The sequence below is a fragment of the Lissotriton vulgaris genome, chromosome 9, assembly GCF_964263255.1.
Source record: "Lissotriton vulgaris chromosome 9, aLisVul1.2, whole genome shotgun sequence".
NCBI classification, from domain to species: Eukaryota; Metazoa; Chordata; class Amphibia; order Caudata; family Salamandridae; genus Lissotriton; species Lissotriton vulgaris.
The window spans coordinates 433,560,521-433,584,642 of record NC_141697.1 but is presented as its reverse complement, the minus strand read 5'-3'; the positions used below and the strand labels follow the sequence as shown (position 1 = coordinate 433,584,642).

Genomic DNA, 24,122 nt, shown 5'->3' with positions numbered 1-24,122 from the left:
TAGGATATTTACAAGGTGAGGAATCTGCGGTTAGCAGTATCCATCAGAATAACAACAATGATCCAAATATTGACATGTGATACTGGGTAACAAATCCCCAGGTCAAGCCAAGATCGGCCATCCAGAAGGTCTGTTGTTGCAAAGATTTGTGTGCTAAGGTTATACAAATCACTTGAAAAGTATAATATAGCAAGTAAATTACACTGTACACAAACTTGGAAATGGGAGCTGGGGAGTGAAGTTTCATGAAGTAAGAGAAAGTTTCCGAACTCCGTTGGCCATAGTACCCTGCCATCCGACAGGATGGTACATGAATTTTGGCACATCGTTTCTATTCTCAAGACATTGTTAAAAGACTGGGATAATGCTACATAGATGGTGGTGAGATGCTGGTGCGGTTGATGATAAAAGCTATAACTTGCCTCACCATCCTCAATGCCATGTTTACTGAGAGCCAACAATACTAATAATATTAGTTCACTAAGACTTCCCAAGGGAAAACTCATCTCATACTTGTTTATACCAAAAGAATTAGAGGCTTCTCCTAGAACAACTTTATTTAGTTGCCATCCAAGTTATGGAGGAACACAATTTTCCATTCTTTAGGCAAGCACCAATTTCAAAGTCAATCTTGACTTCACTATTGACCGCATACGATTAACCTCTTACTCAGGAAACTAATACAAGTATGCATTCTGTCTTGGAGATACACACTGACTCTTAATCTCAGCAAATGTGAAGAGGGTTAACGTTTTAATTTGGATATCATTTACTATATCTATGCCTTATTATTTCTACCATTTACTATTTTAAATATAAGAGAGACCCTTTTAAATATATGAGCAACCCTTTATTCCAACACCATATACGATGCAGCACTTGTTTAACCCCTGTATCTTATATTTGCAATGTATTACATTTCAACATTAATCATTAGAACAATGGTGAGTCCAGACCAGAATTCTTTTCTAGAATATATTTTATGGTGCTGCAGAAGTACTGTCTTCCTGGTACAGCTCTTCCCAAAGTGACTAACGTAATCCTCTTATCTTATCTTTTATTTTTACATACAATAGAACACCACATTAGAGTGATTGTGAAGGATGTTTCTACAAACCTATTGGAGGGCATCTTTGTTTCCAGCATGGAATGGCTCTGCAGGGCATACCTCCCTTGTTTATGAAGCTTTAAAAAGGGTCGAGGTAGTGGTGGGAAAGCACATATTAATGCAAAATGACCATCTTTGATACGTGTCAGTTGATGATTGCCACTTGTACATAGAGGATCATTTTTCACAATGTATCAACAATTCACAGCAGAATCAGAAAAACTGCCTCTATATATCGTGTACAACCAGGGACACATTCCATCATCCTGATCATAATGTCTAATAAGCTAGTATATTCAAAACGAACAGGGAATCACTAGACGTAAACAAAGTCAGAAGACAAATGCAACAATTTATAAACTTGCACAAATTTCTACATGTGTTCTATTGCGATCGCCAGTGCCACAGTTTAAAGACGGATGTTTTTATTGGGGTCTGAGAAATGGTAGCTATAGAATAAAGCATGGTGGTTTTCTTGCAGCCAACCTTTAAAAATATGTAGCACATATCTGTTGGCTAATCAAGGAGACATGCTGGTTTAAAGAAACTAAGAATCCTTGTAAAGTTTCTTAATATGTTAAGTATTCAAAAAATATGCAAGGAGTGCTGAAATCTGCTCAAGAATCGCAAATAGTTGTCTATTTTTAGAAATATTAGTTTGTTCAGGATCAAGTAGTGCTAGAACTCAGAAGATTGACAATAACTGGAGGACCCTTCCCCACTTTGCGGTTTAAGAATGACATAATGCTTATAAGTTTTAAAATGGTTTACAAGAAGTCACATTTCTGATGGTCAAACTCGCACATGCACGACATTGGCTTTACACACCAACGAACATAAACCCCAAGTAGTCATTAACAGCACCAGTTGCTTCGGTGCCACACCTTGTCTGGAACCTCTAATAATGGCCTTTTTTCAAGAGATGTGTAAAATTATGACCATCACACTTTCTGAAGTTTGTCATGTTTTATTTTATACCTTTCTGTTGGTCATTATCCAGCACTACAAACTTTTGTAGTTGGGTACACAGTATGGGGCTGCAATATATTCCACTGTTATTCACAGCTCGTGCTTCTAAATCAAACTGCAATATGGCCTCCACTTGCACTGGAGGCTTTTCTCATTACTGGTCCTTCTTCTTTTGTCTATTTTAACTACTGGGACTTCTCCGTGCCATGGGAGAGTACCAGTACTCACCAAACCAGTATATGGTCAAACAGCCAGCTCACCTCACTGATTTGCCCCTTGTTCCAGCGGGCCTGCAGCTGTTGTGTCCCAGCAAGCCAAGCGTTTGGCACACACAACACCCACTTCCATCAAACCACACACACACAAAACCTATGACATGTGGGTGCTGCAAAGGAAAGACAAAGGGAGATAAGAAGCATTACGACATGGCAGCTCAGTAAAGAGCTACAGCAGAGAACGCAGACATCTTAAATATTAGTTTAATTTGTTTTTTTTCTGTGATTAGATAGGTGGAGGTTCACGCCCTGGCAACATATCTTTCATATAATGCAAAAAATAAGAATTATACCAAATGTCCAATGTGTACTCCCCACAGTGTCTCCTTAAATTTCTATATTTATACATGTAAGTAGGAACCCTGCCCGAAGTTCTCTATACCTGTATGTGCTCATCAGCTAATCACTCTTTTGGCAAAGAGATCTAATTTTGAGACTTATGATGCATTTCAATGCATTTTACTTCGTTTCTATTCTTATAAAGCAAAAGTAACACAGTGCTGATTTTCTTTTTTCTATTATTAGAGAGTAGAATGGTGGAACATGTTACAATATCCACAGAAATTCTATGTCAACTTTGGAGAGAGTAAACATAAGTTGGTTCTTTGAACATACAAATATGTGGCCTACAAGTTACATACATCTTTGCAGGGTGCTAGGAGGTCAAATTGCTATATTACTTGTACTGGAACCCAGTACTTCTAAGTGAAGATACATTTATGTCGCAGGCACATCAACCCCCAGAGTTATCGTTTGTGGAATGGAAACTGACTTACAGTATAAACCAGAACCTGCTGGAGGTAGAAAAGCAATGGAGCTGTTTTACAGTGATTGGGAGAAGCAGACTGCAGATGACACACATGTACCCCTCCTTGACCGCCCCGGTATCTCTCCACACCTCTTTGATCAACCTCATCAAGACACTTTAATATTTTATTTTTATGCTAGCACATTTTGAATTGCTGAAAAGTTAAAAATCAACTTTTAACAGGATGCAGACGTTGCTGGACCACGAACGATGGTGCTACTGTGTTACTCCTTAGTGTAATCCTGTTGGGGTTAATTTTGCTTTAGCAACTTCCCTTCGAAAAAGAGTTTGCTGTAGTGGCAATCAATAACTTATATTGTTTTAGCTTCTCAAATGAATAGACTTTGATGATACTTCTCGCTTAGACATACTGTCACCCGCTTCCTTCATTGCTGTGGGGCGTCCTTCCTTTGATGGCTCTTCTGAGGGTCTTGAATAGTTCATAGAATTCTCACGTGTTGTTCAGAATTATTAATTTAACAGATTCAAGCAAGACATGCCATTGGTGTTGTTTGCATATCAAAAGAATTACATCATTTTACCCTCTTAGCAAAATGAAAGGAGGTATCACAAATATTCTGTGCCAGAGAAGGGTAACGCTACACCTCGATAACGTAGGTGAACAGAGTGTAAACCAAATATGCTGTCGTGGCAGGAGCTCCTTTTTTATTCAATCAACCTCCAAATCCCAGTGTCCTTCAAGCTCTAGAGTCCTTGATGGAATAATTAGATTTGCAGATCACAAAAAGGGGCTTTAACTTTCAGATTTTCGTCCAAGCTTCTTCCAAAGTCTCTTTAATGCAACTTGGCCCATGAGCAACGTGATGGTAAAATTACGTTTATACCAGTCCCTATATCACAAGGTAAAAAACAACCAAAAGATGGAGAGAAATGGGGTTAGTATTACTTTTAAGAAAGAAGAAATACACAATAAGTTACTCACTACAGAATGTCTTTTCTCCTACGTCCTAACTATTTAATTTTATAGCAGGTGATTACTTGCACCTAGTTGAATCAACTGTACCCAAGATGTATTATAGTTAGGGTGGCCAAAGATTCATGTGCAACCTTCCTAAGTGTTCCAGAACGACGCTTCGGTGCATCCTTTGAATGCAGTAGCTCTTTGCAGTTCATTAAAAAGCACTTTAATTCTACTTGGCTGGCGCTGAGATAAAAGAAGCATTAGTCCTAGTGAATGATTTACAGTACCAGTACAACTTAGGACATGCTGAGGAGTAGGCGTTTAAAAAAATAAATTACATTGCTTGGCAAATATCCCCATGTGTCATGCTTTCTTATGATCACCCAAAAAATCCCTATAAACGTTTGCTTACACTCTGATAGGAATACTCTCGCTCAATGCATATTTGTAAATCGTGGGACTAGCTCTATTGGTGCAATTTATATATATGCAGCCTTTCAGACAATATGAAAGTTTGGATCCACGTCTTTTTCTGGAATTAAAAAATATGCACAAATCGATATAACCTTACCTTTTCTGTGTAACACACATTTGCATTCGTTTTATTTCCCAAAACAGCGTGGCCTTGCATGAGGCATATTTAAAAAAGTGTACATTAATTAAAATAATTCTACATGTATAATATTGCAAAGTGATCATGCACTAGTCAATATAATTTAAGGTGTACATACTTATGATATACCACAATATTAAAATAAAAAATAAACGTGTCCAACTTTGAGATCTTGCATCCAACATGGTCCTTGTGAATCACAGCTTCTTATCATAAATTAACACTCAAGAAAACAGTGCGAACAAATACTAAGATCTTCATAATTAAAAATGCATTTAGCACTCGAAATCGATTTTGATTCAGTTCTAAGGAGACTAGCAGGCAGTTCCACAAAGACACAAGCATTCTTTTTCTTCCTATCACTAGCTAGGAGGTTTTGGTACTGGGAATCCTGGCATCCTAGGGCTACCCGATTCAGTGCAATTCTGATCAAAGGCCCAGCAGTAGAATCTGGGATTTTCGAAAGCACTGCTGTCTGTGTGTTTTGAGCATGAACTGCTAACACAATATGTGCCACCACATGTTGTGGTAGTTAGTAGCCAATGTGGATATAATAATACTGGAGGGATACAAGCAGAAAACTTGAAGCATGAAGTTATCACAAGGAGAAATTACAACTTCAAGCAGCATAAATCTCCCTTCTCTACCAAACCATGTTCCATTGAATCTTACTTCCTCAGGGTAGTCTTTCCACACCAACTCACAACATGATCTTCGCTGCATCTCATGCGCCCTAAACTCACTGCCCAACAGTGTCCTTCAGTCTCCATACAATTTTAATTCCATATGAATTTCATTTTGTTTTTCCCTTTTTAGGTCTCACTTAAGACATCTCATGCACTGTTGCTTGCGAGACATTTTGTTTACTAAAAGTGGCTTGGAGCCCGTCCACTGCTTACCATTTGAAGGCGTCCTTGTCACTCTCAATTGCTACTTCCTATCTAACCAGACCATGCCGGGTTCACTTCCTCTTCTTTCGTTTCTCTCTTCCGTGGAGCAAGGACCAAGTACTGATTGCTTTATTTTGAGTAGTGTCCTTACGCTATTCTTGTTTCGATTGAGGTACTATTATTTTTCTTTCTTTCGTGTTGTTGCTTGCTCCCCCATCCCGCATCCTGCTTCCTTGTTGCTTTTTTTCTCCCACCCTCCTGTTGACGATGTTGCTTTTTCCTTTCCACCTTCCTGCTGTCCGTGTTGCTTCTTACCTCCCACTTTCTGTGTAGCTCTTCCCTTTCAACATTCCATTGCCCATTTTGCTTCTTCCCTTTCACCTCCCATCCTCTTGCTGCCTGTGTTTTTAGATCTCTTCCACCTTCTCTACCATTGTCTGTGCTGTACTTCTTTCTGCAATAAAACAAAAGTGCTATTACTCGGCCAGCCGATTCATAGCACTTTTTTACACCCCCCCCACTTTTTTACACTTGTGTTGTCTGTTCCTTCCCACCATCTTGTTGTCCTGCCAACCTCTCTTCCGTTGTCCATGTTGCCCCCCACCATAATAAAAAAAAGCACTAGGACGTGTCACAGAGCCTTTTTTTTAAAACTTTTAACCATGTTGGACAGCGGTAGCACTTTTATACATCATGGTTAAAAGGCATTGTCCAAGCCAATAGCTCTCACAAAGGTGAGACCTATTGACTTTGCCAATTGTAATTGCTTCATATCACCTAGACCCCAAAATAGTGGCAGGTGTTGGGCTCTTCGATCAAGATGGCTCTGAGAATTCATATTTATATGAGGTCTCTGCACTCTTTAGAGAAATAGTTCAACATAGATTCCCAAACTAAATGACTTCTCTATTCCATGAAGAGCAAGTCAGATTTTGACCTTGCCTAATATATGCCATGCCATATTTTGGTGTACCATTTGTGTAGCTGTGGGCTAGTTCTGTCCCTCCATTTAGGCAGAATAAGTTGCGTCACACACAGTGACAGCAGGTTATCCCTTTAGCCAGCCCCACTTCATGCAATTGCGCGGGGGGATGTCATCGTCTTAGGGATTGCAAGTTATTGCATCCTCTTGGTTACACCTTCTCAAGCATTTTTGTGACCTGGTAACATCTACTGTGTGACAACATGTTGGTGTCCATTTGCCAATGGAGCAGTATCTTTGCTATGGTTTCCCTTCCTTGTGTGAATTGTGCTTAAATGTGTTATGGAGCTTTGTGTCCCATTCTGAGTCAGTAAAGGAGTGTGCTAGTTTCTCTTCCCATTTGGTTTAACAGCACCCCATACTTTATTGTCACTTTCCAAAAGTATTACACATATCTTAGAGACGTGATGAGTCTTTCAATTTACCTCTCTTAGTAGCTTTTCAAAGTGTGTCAATTGCCATGTGGCAGGTTCGCTGATTTGTGGATTTATTACCAAGTGACACACTTTCGTATAACTAAATCATTTTCCAGCATCCATCCGTTAACTGCTCGAAATACTTTATTTCCATCTTACCAAATAGGTTACATAGTTTGTTACATCTAGTATCCTGCCAGCTCCGAAAGGCTTTCCCATCCAACCCATGGCCAAAATCAAGATTTCCCAAGATAACTATATCCGGAGGACAGGAAACTTGCCAGACCTCAGCCAGGCCCTGTCTGATCTCAATCCCCCAGTATGACCCCAGTTATCAGAAACCTGTTCATGTTGGTGAGCCTCTCCCTCAATGGCATGGAACCTCCCAGAAGGGTCTCTGCCAGAGTGCGGTCCAGGGAGAACCAGGGTCACTCGGTTTCCACCGTAGAGCAATCCAGAAGACGGTGAAGATGAGCCATCTGGTAATAAAGAGGCAATCGGAATATGCTAAGTCCTCCTCTAGTAAGTGCAGCGAAGCCAAACCTTGCTGGAATTCTCTCCATCCATCCCGCGCCAATAAAGTCACAGCAGTTATGATGTAGTTGGAGTATGTACTTGTATTCTATATGTATCAGTGGTGTATGGAATAAGAGGAGAATATGAGGCAGAATCATCATTTTTAAAGTGTGCTACCCTCCCCAACATTGATAGAGGCTGGTTTGTCATATTTATAAGTTGTTCTTGATCGACTGGGCCAGCTGGGGAATACGGACTAAGAATAGACGCAATGTGGTGAGGGTTACCTGAATCCCCAAGTATATATTGGAGGAGATACTCTGCCTTAAGGCAGAGTATAGGGTAGGCCAGGCCTCCCCTGACAGAGTCAGTTTTAGGGCCTCCAATTTATGCATGTTCAGCTTGAAGTCGGATACTGAACAGAAACGCTCCAGTTCTACTAATAAAGGCTTAAGAAAAAAGGATCACAAGAAGAAATAACAAATCATTACCAAACAGTCTTTTTTAAACTTGTTCTATCCCAGTTTCACCTCACTAATAAGCACTGTGTTCTTGTGGATCATTTGAGCTAATAATTACATGTACAGTGCGAAAAGCAAGGGTGACAGTGGGCACCTGCCACCTTGCTCTGTCTGAGCAAGACTTTCTGTGTCCCTGCCGCTGCCACACCTTAGATTGACGGGGAAGCCTCAGTCGCAATCAGCATTGGACCTGGCCTCTGCCATGTTCTATACCAAGAAATCTCAATTGACCCAGTCAAAAGAATACTTGGTATCTACAGACCGGAGTAATTTTTTATTACTGATGATATTGATAATGTGAGCTACCTTTTTGTAACCTTTCAATTAGGTATGATTCTGGCCAGGTAAAGGTGCATTAATTGTAGCATCAACCTTTTATTCGAGTTACCACTATTCTGGCAAATATTTTCAAATCTTTGTTAAAGAGTGATATGAGGCGGTATGACCTGCACTGCTCAGGACCTTTGCCTTGCTTCAGCAGGTCCGAGTCATTGATGAGGTGTCCTCTCCAGTTAAGGCAAATTTGAAAAATTTACTTAGGAAACCCAGAAGCCTTGCCATGGTAATTTATAGAACGACGACATACAGAAATAGTGCTTTCTGGGGCTGAAGTGACCTTATCGCCTTACCCCTTCTTGTTTGATGGATGAGTTCTAGATCTTCCTTTATTGCATCTGAGATTAAACTCAATCCTGCTTCTCTCAGATAGTTGGGCATGTCGTGCGTGTGAACCCCCGCCACCCACCATACTTTGTCGGTAATAGTCTCAAAGCTCCCTCAACCTATTTGATTCTATTGTCAAGACTTTGCACCACAGTGTTTTCAAGAACTTCGGTGTGGGCCTGTAGCATAAGGTTTTGGCCTTGTAGAGCCGATAGCTTGTAGCTGTAATGAACTTCATTAGAGCGACTGTTGTTAGACTGTTCCTGGGAGAAGTCCCTCTCCATGATCACATGGCAGTATTAGGCTTGGTTAAGAAATGCAATCTTTACATGCTCACATTCTTAAGTTGCCTTCTCTCCCCAAACACAGTGACATTTGACATATATTCATTTGCGTACACACACAGGATAGTTTTCTTCAAACTCAGCTTTCTTACACCGCCACTTCATAGCCACTCTATTAGAAACACCTTGAACAGTCTGTATAAGGGCTAAATTCAGCAAGCAAGATGTTTTTTGTTTTGGCCGCTCGGCGACAGCTATCACAACAGAAAAAGCAATATCGGCCTCACTGAGGCTTCTCCATGATAACATGGAAGATGTTATTATATATATGACATCAAGACTTTGTTTATTCAGAGGAGCATTGGCACTGAGAGGTCGGTCCATTCCGGAATTCCAGTTCAGCTGATTCCGGTCACCGCATGCGAGGGGTGCTGTCCAGCTTTACACCAAGGCGGGAAGCTTGCTGGCACTAACCCACAGGTAGTGTGGAGTTAGACCACCCAGACAGGAATTTGCATATCCACACACCTTGGACACTATAGGGTAGAATGCGCTAGGTAGGAGTACACTATATTACGGTACTTGTATGTAAGCATATCGTTTTCTATAATCAGCAAAATGGTTAAATTGTTCATCTTTTTTACCATTCTTGTATGGGTAATCACATTATTCTGTTTCCTTCGATTAATCATTGCAGCACACATTTTACTTACGAATCACAATGCTCCAATATTAAAACTGCATGCTGTGTATTCTTGTTTATCTCTTTGGGTATGCATGATAAACTGACTGAAAGGGTTCTAGACCGTTACCACAATTTCCTTGGGGGATCAGGGTTGCCATGTTCTGAGTTTGCACGCACATTGGTTACCCTGTAAGGTTAGGGGGGCAGATGGTACACTGTGAGCTAGCAGGACTATATGCTACATATTCTGAGGGGTGCTCGAAATCAGTCTAGCACCAGATCAATTGCGGTGAGTAGGCAGCTGCCTGACCTCATACGCGATCACATTGTGATATTTGTGATACTAAAAACTGCCTAATAACTCTTGCTAAATGTTTTTATGCTAGCGCATTTTTAAAACTTTTGAATACCCGCACTAGCATTTGTTCCTCTGCACTTTTGCGCTGTTACCCGCCTCGGTCCCCGCATCTGCCGGCTGTTTGAGTGGAGGGCGTGGTTTTCGGCAAAGAGACCACTCACTGAGCACATCCGGTCTAGAGGGGGTGGAGTAGCTTCTGCTTGGCACCCTACATAGATCGATGTGTCAGTGTGCGCGAAGAGGACGTGTGCAGCGGGCGCGCTGAAGGCGCACCAAAGGCAAGCCTGTCTGCGCCCGTCCAGGCCCAGGGGCCAGGAACTCTGGCCAACGGCGGTCATACTCAGCAAGAGAAGAAATGAGTTACTTACCTGTAACAGCAGTTATCCAGTATTGGTGTCTTTCATAGATTCACATGCCTGAATCATTCCCCGTCGCCGAGACGGGAGCCTCCGGTACATAAAAAAGTAATGTCCTATAGACATACATAGAGAAAATAGGCCTAAGGGCCTCACCTTAGTAGCCTTTCCTTGTCCTTATGCAAAAAGGACCAAACTCTCAGAGTCAGCCAATCAGCTCCGACCTCCCTCTAGAACCTTCCTGGGAGGAGCCTCAGTCCCTCAGATTTTCGTACGCACCCAGCTAGGTAGGCGCAATAGTGTTAGAGAGGGATGTGAGTCCTTCCAGGGGAGGTGGGAGGGTTGCATGTGAATCTATGAAAGACACCAATACCGGATAACTGCTGTTACAGGTAAGTAACGCATTTCTTATCCAGTATTAGGGGTGTCTTTCATAGATTCACATGCCTGAATCAGAGTAGTTAGCAATAAGATATGCACATTTGTGATGCAGAGTTGCCCTGCAGTCATGTTAGACAATACACATATTATCATATAACATGGGAATGATAGCATAAGCAGAATATCACAAGAACAAAGAATGTGCATACCTGGATGGCGGGATGTAGGAAGGCTCACCTCACTGAAAGAGATGGCGAAGCACCGCCTGGCCCACTGCTGCATCCTTCTGAAGTTCGATATCCAGGCAGTAGTGCCTGGAGAAAGTGTGCGGTGACTTCCAGGTTGCCGCTCTGCATATGTCCAAGATCGGCACTCCAGCGAACAGTGCTGCTGATGTGGACATCGCCCTGGTGGAATGTGCAGTAACATGATCGCTCAAAGGCCGTCCGGCCCGGCCTTGTCATGGCAGAATGCAATCGCTGAGGAGATCCACCTCGAGATGCTTTGTTTCGTGAGAGGCAGACCCATTCTCGGTCTGCTGTAGGCCACAAACAGTTGGGAAGATTTTCTGAAAGTCTTGGTTTTGTCTAGGTAGAACTTTAGACATCTCTTGAGATCCAAAGAATGTAGTGCTCTTTCTGCAGCGGTGGAAGGGTTCACAAAGAAAGACCGAAGGACTATCGGTTCATTGAGATGAAAGTCCGAAGGAACTTTCGGTATGAATTTAGGGTTCGGTCTCAGCACCACCCTGTCCTGTTTGAACTGCATAAATGGTTCCTGAATGGACAGAGCCTGGAGCTCGCTTACTCTCCTGGCAGATGTTAAAGCGAGTAAGAGCGCTGTTTTCCATGAGATGTACTTGATGGATGCTCGATGAATGGGCTCAAAAGGATGCCTCATGAGTTGGTTGAGGACTAGATTGAGATGCCATGTTGGAGGGACCTTCCGAGGCCTCGGGAAGGATCTATAAAGTCCCTTTAGGAACTGTTTTACCAGTCTACTGGACCACAGAGAAGGTCCTGTGAAAGTTCTGGTGAACCGTGAGATAGCCGCCAGGTGAACCTTTATGGATGCATGTGCCAGTCCTGACTGTGCTAAATGCAGGAGATATGGCAATATCTGCTCGGGTGTGACGTGCAGTGGTCGCAGGCCTTGTTCTGAACACCAAATGCAGAATCTTTTCCATTTGAGAGAGTAGGTTTTGTTGGTACTGCCTGCTCTCGCTTTTGCCAACACATCTCTGCATTCCTGCGGGATATTCAGGCTACAGAACTCTCTGTGCTCAGGAGCCAGGCCGACAACTTGAGCGATTGCAGGTTCGGGTGTTGTACCTGCCCGTTGGACATCGTTAGGAGGTTTGGGTGTTGCCGCAGACGAATCGGTGTCCTGATGGAGAGTCGAATCAGATCCGAGAACCAGTGTTGTCTCGGCCAGAACGGGGCAATCAGGATCCGGGTACAGGGCTCCGCCTTCATCTTCCTGAGAAGTCTTGGGATCATCGGAAACAGAGGAAAAGCGTACGCAAACACGCTGAACCAACCGATGGAAAAAGCATTTCCCAGTGACCCTTGTTGGGGATGCCAGCTTGCGTAGTTTGGGCATTTGGCGTTCCCCTTGGTGGCAAACAGGTCGATTCCTGGGACTCCCCATTGAGAGAAGATGTGAGTCAGTGCGCTTTCGCTTAGTTCCCACTCGTGGGAGAGGGATCTTTGCCTGCTCAGGGCGTCCGCGATGGTATTGTCCTTGCCTGGTACATATTCCGCTTTGAGCGTGATTCCATGTAGTACCAGCCAGTTCCAGATCTTCTGCGATTCACGTGATAGAGTGAGCGAACGCGTTCCTCCCTGTTTGTTGAGATAGTGCATCGTCGTGGTGTTGTCCGTTTTGACGAGCACCTGGGAGCTCTGGAAGCGTGGTAGAAATGCCTGCAGTGCCAGATACACAGCTCTCAGCTCCAAAAGGTTTATATGGAGCTGTTTCTCCTGAGTGTCCCACTTGCCGTTTATCCGAAGGTCCTGGAGGACAGCGCCCCATCCTTCCAGGGAGGCGTCCGTGGTGATCACCAGAGGTGTCGCCGGAAGGAGAAATGGCAGCCCTACGGTTAGATTCTTGCGGCGTCTCCACCAGTCCAGACTTTTGGATATTTTTGGTGTTATCCGTACGATGTCCTCGAAAGAGCCAGTACTTTGAGTCCATGGGCTCGTGAGAGCCTCCTGCAATGGGCGCATCCTGAGTCTGCAGTGAGGGATGAGGAGTATACAGGAAGACATCATGCCCAGGAGGGACTTGTAGGTCCGGACTTTTAGGTTTTTCTTTGACGCCACAGCCATGGCCAGAGATAATAACTTGTCTGTCCTTTCCTTCGAGGGGAAGGCTCTTGCGCACTCCGTGTCCAAGGTCGCCCCGAGGAAGGTAATTTTTGTCGTAGGGATAATGCAGGATTTCTTGAGACTGAGAGTTAATCCTAGCCTCTGAAAAAGATTGGTGCAGGCGTTGGAGGATTCGGCTGCGCCTATTGCTGAGGGTGCCTTCACCAGCCAGTCGTCTAGGTAGGGGAAGACTTGGTGACCCATTTGACGCAGGAAAGCTGCCACCGGCGCAAGGCACTTTGTGAAAATCCGCGGCGCGGATTTTAGGCCGAACGGGAGGACCTTGAATTGATAATGTTGTCCTGCAACTTCGAACCTCAGGAATTTTCTGTGACACTTGAGGATGGGGATGTGGTAGTAGGCCTCTTGGAGATCCAGGGATGTCATGAAATCTTCTTTTTCTAGAATGCCAAGTATCTCTTGAATCGTCACCATCCTGAACGATTGGCTCCGTAGGAAAGCGTTGAGCGCTCGGAGGTCCAGAATGGGCCTCCATTTGTCCTCTTTCTGGCGTACAAGAAAGAAGTGGGAATAGAAGCCTTTCCCTTTCAGAGGTGTTGGAACTCGCTCGATTGCTCCCTTCTTTAGCATCACAGAAATTTCTTGGAGAAGCAGGCGTAGGTGTTTGTGTGTCCGTCTGCGGGGAGGTGTTGTAGGAGGGATGGTGGTGAATTCCAGGGAATGGCCGAATCTTATAATTTGGAGAACCCACCGGTCCGTGGTGATGTGTTGCCAATTGGTGAGGAAATGGGTCAATTTTCCTCCAATTTGTAATGAGGGATAGGGTGGCTGGACTGGCTGGAGTAATAGGTCACTGGCGGCCGCCAGTGCCCCTCTTCTGGTTCTTGCCCCTGAAGTTTGATCTTCCGTAAGAAGACTGACGACTCTGTTGTTGTTTGTGTTGGTATTGATTTTTGTTATTGTAGGAATACGAGGACCTCGATAAGAGGACTGGGATGTCATGAAATCTCCTTTTTCTAGAATGCCAAGTATCTCTTGAATCGTCACCATCCTGAACGATTGGCTCCGTAGGAAAGCGTTGAGCGCTCGGAGGTCCAGAATGGGCCTCCATTTGTCCTCTTTCTGGCGTACAAGAAAGAAGTGGGAATAGAAGCCTTTCCCTTTCAGAGGTGTTGGAACTCGCTCGATTGCTCCCTTCTTTAGCATCACAGAAATTTCTTGGAGAAGCAGGCGTAGGTGTTTGTGTGTCCGTCTGCGGGGAGGTGTTGTAGGAGGGATGGTGGTGAATTCCAGGGAATGGCCGAATCTTATAATTTGGAGAACCCACCGGTCCGTGGTGATGTGTTGCCAATTGGTGAGGAAATGGGTCAATTTTCCTCTAATTTGTAATGAGGGATAGGGTGGCTGGACTGGCTGGAGTAATAGGTCACTGGCGGCCGCCAGTGCCCCTCTTCTGGTTCTTGCCCCTGAAGTTTGATCTTCCGTAAGAAGACTGACGACTCTGTTGTTGTTTGTGTTGGTATTGATTTTTGTTATTGTAGGAATACGAGGACCTCGATAAGAGGACTGACCTCTGGATCTGTTGCCTCGAAAGGACTGGTTCCGCGTCTGCAAGGTACCCAGTGCTCTGACAGTATCAGTGTTCTTCTTTATGGTTTGTAGTGCCTCATCGATCTTGTCCCCAAAAAGGTGCTGGCCGTCGAAGGGCATGTCTAGCACTTTTGATTGCACCTCCTGTCGGAACGACGTCGCTTTAAGCCATCCTTGACGGCGTAGGACTGCTGCTCCAGCAAGTTGACGAAAGCCTGTCATGGCTGCATCAATAGCACAGTCAATTATTTCCGCTGCTGAGGTTTGACCCTCCATGAGCAGTGCCTTGACTTCACTTTGGACTGTGTCAGGCAGTTCCGCCAAATAGGGGGCTATGTCTTCCCAGAGTTGGCGATTGTAACGGCCCAACAGAGCTATGGAGTTGGCCACCTTGATGGTCATGGCCGATGTTGTCGTGAATCGTTTCCCGATCGTGTCCAACTTCCAGCCTTCTTTGTCCGGAGGAGCTGACAGAGGGGAGGAAGGGTTGCGGGAGTTCTTCTGGGCCGCCTGTGTAACCACCGAATCTGGTTTGGGGTGCCCATTGAGGCAAGCTGCCGCTGTAAGGGGGGCTTTGTATTTTTTGTCCAGGCGTGGAACAACCGCAGGCACAGAAGCGGGTGTCAGCATTAGTTTCTTGCCTTGCTCCCATAGGAATTCTATTATCGGAATAGATTTTGTTGACTTCTGCGTCTGCTCCTTGAAATCGTGTAGGAAGCATTCAGTTTCCGTCGATTCCATAACCATATGGAATCGTTTTGCCGCCCTTTCCACAATTTTATGGAAGCCGCCAATATCCACACGTGGTGAATCTGCTTGGCGTGGTTGAGGTGAAGCTGGGGAAGATGCGACATACTCATCCTCTTCATCATGGGCAGAGTGTATTTCCTGGACCTCTCCTTCTTCCAATTCATCATCGTCGTCATCGTCGTCTGACGATACTACCACCTGAGGTTGGATTCTCTCACGGTGGGTTTGAGGGAGAGGTCGAGACTGTTTCGGGACTGACGCTGAAGCCGGGTTATTTACTGCTGGCGTCTGATTCCCACTTTCCGGTGCTGGTGTTTCCGGGAAGCGTTGCTTGTAATCCTGTATAAGGTATCTCAGGTCATTGACAATAGAGACCGGCAGGCATACCATTGGGGTGACTTCCGTGCGAACACTAGTGTGGACGGAGTGTTCTTGGTAGGTGAACTCCTCCTGTTCTTCGTCAGTGCTATGGCATTTGACATGAAGGTCCGAGATGGAAGTAGCAGGATCCAGGAGGTCTTCCTCCTCAGATTCTTCACTCTGGAAGATTTCTGAAGGTGGCTGCGTTTCCACTTTGCTCGGAGACGTTGTTTCCGGCGTAATTTGCTGTTTGGTAATCTTGCCCGACGCAGAACTTGATGTGGAAGTTCCTGTCGTTGTTGCTGGTGTCGTCGACGGTGTCAGCGTGAGAGACGACACTTCTACGAGCTTGGATTTTTTCCATGGCTCAGAAAGGGTCATTGTCGACGACGAGTCCTCCGTCGACGGTGTCTTCGTCGACGGTAAGGTCTTCGTCGACGGTATCTCCGTAGACGGCATCTTGGTCGTCGACGATGACCTCGACGTCGATGTTGTCGTCGTCGGTGCACTCGTTGACGGCGAGCCCGTCGTCGACGTCTTCGTCGTCAATGTCTTCGTAGTCGACGTCTTCGCCGTCGATGCCCTAGTCGACGCCTTCGTCGTCGGGATCGTCGACGGTGGGCTCTTCATCGACGTCGTCGCCGACAGTGGGCTCTTCAACGACGACGCTGTCGTCGACGGTGTAGTCTTCATCGTCGACAAGGTTTTCGACATCGACGACGATTTCAGCAGTAAAACAGATGAAATAGGTCTACCTGCTGACGACGATGATGGAGTCGTCGTCGTCGACGGTGAAGGTGACGACGCTGTCGTCGTCGACACAGTGGTTGTCACTGAGGTAGTCCTCTGGGCATGCCTGCTAGATGACTGAGCAGGCTTCTTAAAGGTCTGGGCATCTTTGACAGACACTGAAGATGTCGTAGATCTTGCCTCTGAAGACTTCTTTTGTGCCTTCTTAGGAGGAGTGTCTGAGGGGCCAGGGGAAGCTACCCTTGGCCTCTTCTGAGAGACTTCTGAGGTCTTAGAAACACTGCCCTCTGAAGATTCCAGGTTGTCTCTGTCCTTAAGCCTGTCAAGCCAGATGAGAAGGCGACCTTCCCTGTCCCTTACGGTCTTTTTAGGGAAAGACCTACATATTCTGCAGTCTGCAGGGACGTGGTCTGGATAAAGGCAATATAAGCACAAGGCATGCTTATCTTCCACATGGAGCCTTTTCTTCCCACATGAAGAGCAGGCCCTGAAAAGGGCTTTCTTCTGGGATTTAGACATTGTAGAAAGCAGTGGAAAGAAAACACTTACTGCAGACAAAAGTGAACTGAAGTAATCCCTGACGAGATGTAGAGTGAAGAATCACTTCCAAAAGCTCAGTAGATGATTTTGAAAGAATCCTGAGGAGAGCTCAGGCTGGAGACTCCCTAGCACAACGTGCGGTAGAAAATCTGAAGGACTGAGGCTCCTCCCAGGAAGGTTCTAGAGGGAGGTCGGAGCTGATTGGCTGACTCTGAGAGTTTAGTCCTTTTTGCATAAGGACAAGGAAAGGCTACTAAGGTGAGGCCCTTAAGCCTATTTTCTCTATGTATGTCTAAAGGACATTACTTTTTTATGTACCGGAGGCTCCCGTCTCGACGACGGGGAATGATTCAGGCATGTGAATCTTTGAAAGACACTCCTAATACTGGATAACTACAATCTCTAAACTCAGACAACTATGCCATAAATAGTAACACACTAACCAAACTTAGGGAGGAAAACATCTTAAAGAAGAAAGGAGGAGACAGCACTCTCATCCAACTGCCTGCAAAACCAGCACCCAAAATAAACTCAGTTGCTAAAAAACAGACAAAATTGAAGGTGGCTATTCTCAATACACGATCCCTACAAAAACACCACCTTGAAGTCTTCACTCTCCTTAAGGATGGAGACATTGACATCCTGGCACTTACTGAAACCTGGTTAGGGAACACTTCAATCCCAGATATTATCTCTGCCCTACCTGGAGACTATGACGTCCTATGACATAACCGTAGTGAAAACACAAGAGGTGGGGGAGTGGTAATTTTCTTAAAAAAAAAGCTAACAGTCACTAAAATAGTGGCAGAAAATATTGACAATGCTGACCTACTCGGGGTAAAAATCTCCTTTAATAACTATTGTCTCTCCCTTTTGGCAGTATATCGTCGCCGAGGCCAACCCCGTATTTCAACGACCTCTTTCGAGAAATAATCTCTGGCCTTTGCACACGGTACCAAAGTTTACTTGTAGTCGGGGATTTCAACTACCACTGGGACAAAACACCTAAAGACCCGGTAGCTCACCAATTTGAGACATTTATGAACACGTTTGGGTCTCCAACAAATGGTTGAGGGTCGCACATATAATAAAGGGCACACTCTGGACCTCGTCTGGCCCTCCCAACCTCGGGCTAGTCTTATAGACATCAGCCCGTGTGTGAGGTCTGATCACTATCTAATCAGTTGCTGGGTCCCGATAGACAGCCACCTGTCCAAACCCCAACAAAAATGGAAAATGGTACGAAATTGGAATAAAATTGAGCCTGCAACTTTAGTGGATACCCTCCTTTGTCCCTCCCCCATATTTGAAAAGGGAAACCTAGATCAGGAAAGTGAAACCCTCACGAATAGACTACGCGCAGCTTTAGACCACGTAGCACCAGAGAGAAGGGAAAGGGTCAAAGACACGGGAAAAGGTGCACCCTGGTTCAATCAATCACCGAGAGAAACAAAGAAAATGCTCCGCCACGCAGAGAAGCGATGGCGTAAAACTAACGACCCAGCTGAGCGAGAAAATTGCAAGACCCAACTAAACTTATACAAAAAATGCATCACAACCACCAAAGCTGAGTATTATGAGATTAGAATCACTACAGCAGCAAATAGCCAGAAAGAGACCTTCAGAATCCTGACGGAACTTAGCCAAAAATCAGAGCAGAAATCAGAGGATGACTATTGACTGTAACACGTTCCAAGCTTTCTTCCTGCAGAAAGTGAGGGACATTCTCTCTGAAATTGACAATATCTCTATTAACCATAGCCCCCCACTCCTGCCTCAGGAACTCCCCCCCCAGGCCAAATGCTTACCAGCTTCCCCATACTGGATCCTGTCTCCCTTTCATTACTTCTGAATCTGATTAAAACAGGATCCCCCACAGACCCCTGCCCCCCCCCTGATTTTTTCAAATGGCCCTTCCTGGTTTGGAAAGACAAATCATCACCATGCTAAACCACTCTCTGGAGTATATGCCATCTAACCTAAAGGAAGCTAGAGTCATACCCCTTCTGCAGAAGTCAGGGGCGGACACGGCCAACCCCAAAGACCATAGGGCTATCTCCAGTTACCATTCCTCGCAAAGGTCCTGGAACAACATGTTGTTAAAACACTTTCATCCTTCCTGGAGGACCACCAACTTCTCTATGGACGCCAAGCAAGCTTTAGGTCACACCACAGTACTGAGCTGGTCATGTTGTCAGTACTTGACGAGCTCAGAACCATGACTGACAGTAAAAGACACAGTGCCCTGATCTTATTGGATTTATCAGCGGCATTGGATATTGTCAGCCATGCTCAGTTACTGAACAGACTCACCACCTTGGGCATCTGCGGTCTGGCTCACCAATGGCTTGAATCCTTTCTATCAGATCGGTCCCAAAGAATTCAGTTGGGTGAGCAGGTATCAGATTAGGGTATGCTTAGTTGTGGAGTCCCTCAGGGCTCTGCCCTGTCCCCACTCCTTTTCAATGTCTATCTGCAACCACTGATAGCAGCCTTAGCCAACATGGACTGTAGAATCTTCAACTACGCAGACGACACCCAACTCCTCCTCAGCATCGATAATACCCCCCATGCCCAGGTCCATGCAAAAAATGTCCTCAGATTCACAGTGAGTTGGATGACAGCAAACTCATTGAAAATCAATCCGGACAAGACAGAGGTCCTGCTCATCCACACAATAAACTCCCCCTGGAATGACCATTTCTGGCCCCAAGACCATGCCGGTCGTGAAGAGTCTCGGTATAAAAATAGATTACGAGCGCTCCATAGCCAATCAAGTTTCTTCTGTGTTCGGTACTTGCACCAGCCTGATCAGGCAGTTGCGGAAACTTTTCCCCCTTCTGTCTACCACCTCACTTCAAATGATAGTGTCGGCTACTATCGTCTCAAGGCTGGACTACGGCAACGCATTGGCCTCCCACAGAAACTGGCTAACAGATTACAGGTGGTCCTGAACAACGCAGCTAGGCTGGTCTTCAGGCTCCCTAGAAGGTCTCATGCCACCCCCTTGTTGCGCAAACTACATTGGCTCCCTATTAAGCAAAGAGCGAAGTTCAAGGGCCTCTGTATCGCCCACAAATCAATCTATGGCCCAGCCCCAACTTACATAAAAGAACGCCTTGAGGCCTATGTTCCTGGCCGCATACTGCGGTCTTCTGAGGCCTGTCGTCTATCTGCCCTCGGTATAAGACTGCATCAAAAGGGGGTAGAGCTTTCTCTGTCCTGGCCCCCCAACTCTGGAATCAGCTACCTGAGCAACTCTGAAGGGAATCCTCTTTGCTCCAGTTCAGAAAACAGCTCAAAATTATCCTGTTCAGGGAGGCACTAAGCACAGTTTAATTCCGTTTCACGCTCGACTCCGGCGGTCACTCGCCCACTCCCTCCTGAGCGCTAAGAGACCTGACGGTGATTCAGCGCTATATAAATATCAATTAACATTAACATCAACATTTATGTTCTCCAACAAACGCACAGTTTTACTTGAAAATTACAAGCCATACGAAACTGGTCCTAGGATGCTTGATTCTGGTCCAGAGAAGACATGGCTTGGCAGTGCGGCTGGACTGTTCCCATGAGGCACAGGGTCAAGACTGATTTGCATAAGGCCATGTCTAAACTGGGGTGGCGTGGTGAGCAAAATAACAATGGATTAAACCCAGATCTGTGACTGGGGGTGAATGTTTTGCCAATATGCAACATTCCGTCCATCACCTTGTGTGTTTTGCTATACGACACCACCAGTTCACATCCTTTTTAATTTCTCATATTTCCATATTAAGTTTGATTCTCAGGGATGCAAAATGGTCCTGCAGGTTTTGGAATAGATATTCCATAACTGTCCTTGTGATGGATATGTTGGAAGCCAAACTCCCAGGGGAAGTGGGGCCTAGGAGCAGCTAATCTTCCTGCCTGCACTTCTGTAGCTTCTTCGCCTTCGGTGTAGAGGGCCTCAGAAGTAATTCCTTTAAGGGTTGGTCCGTCTTCCTCCTATTGCCTCCATTGCCCCTGCAGTCTGTGACTGTCTCTGTTGCAGTGTTTGCAGACAGGTATATCCCATCACTTGTGCCTAGAGACAGCCCCACCCCAGTACAACAGTGCAGAACTGGTGATGCGGGGAAGTGCTTTGCAAATATTTGGGACTTATGTAGACTCCCCTTCCCTCACTTCAGATGGGGTCCACCAAGCCCAATTGGCTGCAGCCATCTGGGAAGAACCCTGACCTCTCCAGACCAACACCAAATAGGCACTGGGCCTCCTGGGACCCCAGCACTGAGGGGATGCAAACTATTTCTCCAAGGGCTGACAGAGGTCCGTCTTACCAACTTCGCTTGCGATTCACCCATGAAAGCAGGATCGCACAGAGACCGCAGCCCTTCTACTCTGCTTGTAAATCTGCTTCATGGAGTTCAGGTGGGTGGGTCCTCTCATTGCTATATTTTGCCTGCCACGCCTTTGTAAGGCCCTGAAGTCTCATCCCCTGCAGCCAGTCCTCACCTTCATAAAAGAAAGAGGAGGAGTTCTGTCCAGTGTGTCCTCGCAAGCATGGCCAGCAACCAGATCAATTGCTAGGTTCAGCAGTAACCATCATGGGTCCCTGAAGTGTTCTGCTCTGACTGCACTCAACTCCTCCGCTGGAACCTTACCGCTGTGCTCCCATCTGTGCCTTCAAGTGCAACAGGAGGCCAGGGTGCAACACTCGGGTCTGTCGCTTTCCTGATGGTGGATGATGGCAACCAACTTGTCCTACCATGCTGCATCTTGCCACACCTTCGCACTAGACTTTACGTAGCTCGTGGTATTATGTAGATAACATATGGTGATCTACATGCAGGGAGGAGTCCAGAAAGAACAAAATATATAACAAACATTGTAAAAAATTGTAGGATGTTGTGAGCAATTTCTTGATCACCAGATTGCTGAAAGCATCAGGACCTATACATAAGCATGGAAGATATTCTGCCTTAGTTGCATTTGGTTTAAAGGTTTTAAAATACATTATTCTGGGTCTATTAACATTTGTTATAGTTATTTAATAATAATGTATGTCATATTTTTATAATATGCATTTTTCTTTTCAATATACTATGGAATATTATAGCAATATTTTCGACCCGGCTCGCATACAATAAAACTATTAAACTGGATTAAAAAAAACTCTGAAAACAATCAGATTCTATTTCAAGTGACCCGCTGTTCAGATGCGCTGTTCTCTGAAGTTTCCAAAACAGAAGATTTGAAAAGCTATTTTATTTGGCAGCTAACCATATCTACAAAGCAATGAGTGCTTTCAGTCTTTGAAAGTCAGTAGGAGAATTTAAGTCTATAAGCAATGTATGGTGATAAAAAATGTGAACAGTAGCAGACAACCTCAACTGAGTAATACTTTTTTTGTTTAAAACAAACTTGATTGCATTTTTCAAAGACATAAATTGCTTTTATGTAATACGTAGCTTCAATCTGCCACGTGTTATAGACCGGTACAGGTGGTAATCCTTTTCACGGGTGAAACGTACTGATAGGTTTGTATTGCAATTGCTATTTCAACGTTTGAACATGAAACCCAGTACACACCCACCTTAAACTAGACATGGTCATTTGGAGGAATAAGGATGTTAAATATTCTATATTTGTCATCTTTAAAGCCAGATTTTCAGCTCGGCACAGTGTATACACCACATTCCAAGTTAATACACAATCTGTCGTGGTAGAGATCCTAGAACGACCAGGTGTCATGTAACATTTTGTCTTGCAGGTATCCTATGTACTCCCAACTAGCTTTGCTGTTAAGTGCTAGCCGTATATAGGGGCTGAAGGCAGGTTATAAATCTGCTATTTGAAGGGTTTTAAAAGGCTCTAAATAGGGCATCCCATTCCAGAGCTGTAGGCCTTTTCTGTAAGTATTAATATTCCTCACGATTTAGTGCACTACTTGCAGCTTGGCCCCATTTCTCCACCTCTTCGTGCCATTGAGAAACCAAAGGAGCAGAATGAGATATCCAACGCTTTTCTGAGCTGGTGTCTAGCTAACAGCAACGCATGGTCAATAAAGCAAGGAGTCACCTTGGCTTTTTTGGGCCTAGAAAAAAGGGCAAGTATACAACCTAAAGTGTACCAGTGTGTCTGTTCTATAAGATCTGATAGAATGAACGTGATTTGTGTCCAATAGTGAGACAGCGTGGAGCATGCCAGTAGCATGTGTAATAAATAGGCTTCTAGTGTGCGACAGCGCAGGCAGGTGATTGGGATATTTGGAAAGATGGCATGTAATCTGTGTGGGGTGAGATAGGCGCAGTGTAAAATGGAAAATTGAATACATTTAAATCGGGAATTGCAAGGAATCTTTCTAGGGTATTCTATCAAGAAATCCCATTCCTCATCTTGCAATGAAAGTATGAACTGAGTCAGCAATACTGCAGTAGTACATAGGCCTATCCTAAAACTTTTTATTGATGCAGCAAGATGTTTTTCACCATTTTGGTACCAGTTTGTTAATGATAGACAGCCGAAACCTGCCTATACAGAGCGATGTACGTTGCTAATAGCAACCACAATTGGAATAACTATTCATGTAAATATATCACTGAATTAAGAAAACAGCACACAGTGAGGCAGCATAGGCACAACTTGGGCAGTTATGTAAAACAGAAAAGCAACATGTGCTTTAGGACTGTGTTGAGTGGTGTTTGCAGAGCAGCAGGGACCCAGAGCAGTATTGATGGGGAGGAGGCTGGTGGGTGAAAGCTGTGGTAGAGAGTGGGGCAGAAGGGAGCTGGGTTAGAGCTGTGCAAATTCGGTGCCAAAGATACCAAAAGGGCGATTCCTGACATCCTTATTCAGTGCATCAAAATATAACGGATAACCGCTTTTAATATCACCATTTATGTTCAGTCATTTGCAGCATTTATCACTACATTTCCAGCATGAGATTAACACTTACCTATTATAATGTGCATGCTTGTAGAAGTTTTTACGTAAAAACTCCTTATAAAAATCTGCCATTTCGTCCACATTCAATATTCTTTTTCGACCTGAAATTAAAAACCAACACACATAGG

At 44.8% G+C, this 24,122-nt stretch overlaps 1 protein-coding gene across 2 annotated transcripts in view; it reads right to left on the bottom strand.

Moving 5' to 3' along the window:
- Positions 1-3,267: 3,267 nt before the first annotated feature.
- The window catches only part of COA8 (cytochrome c oxidase assembly factor 8), a 99,880-nt gene continuing 79,025 nt past the window's right edge, over positions 3,268-24,122 (bottom strand). The window contains exons 4-5 of one of the 2 annotated variants that reach the window (XM_086937877.1): positions 24,005-24,095; positions 3,268-4,011 (exon numbers count right to left, since the gene is read on the bottom strand). In XM_086937877.1, coding sequence (XP_086794003.1) covers positions 3,915-4,011; positions 24,005-24,095 — 188 coding nt within the window. In that variant the 3' untranslated portion in view covers positions 3,268-3,914. Of the gene's footprint in view, positions 4,012-5,717; positions 6,040-24,004; positions 24,096-24,122 lie in introns of those variants that run through there. The other variant, XM_086937876.1, reaches the window with a different exon arrangement.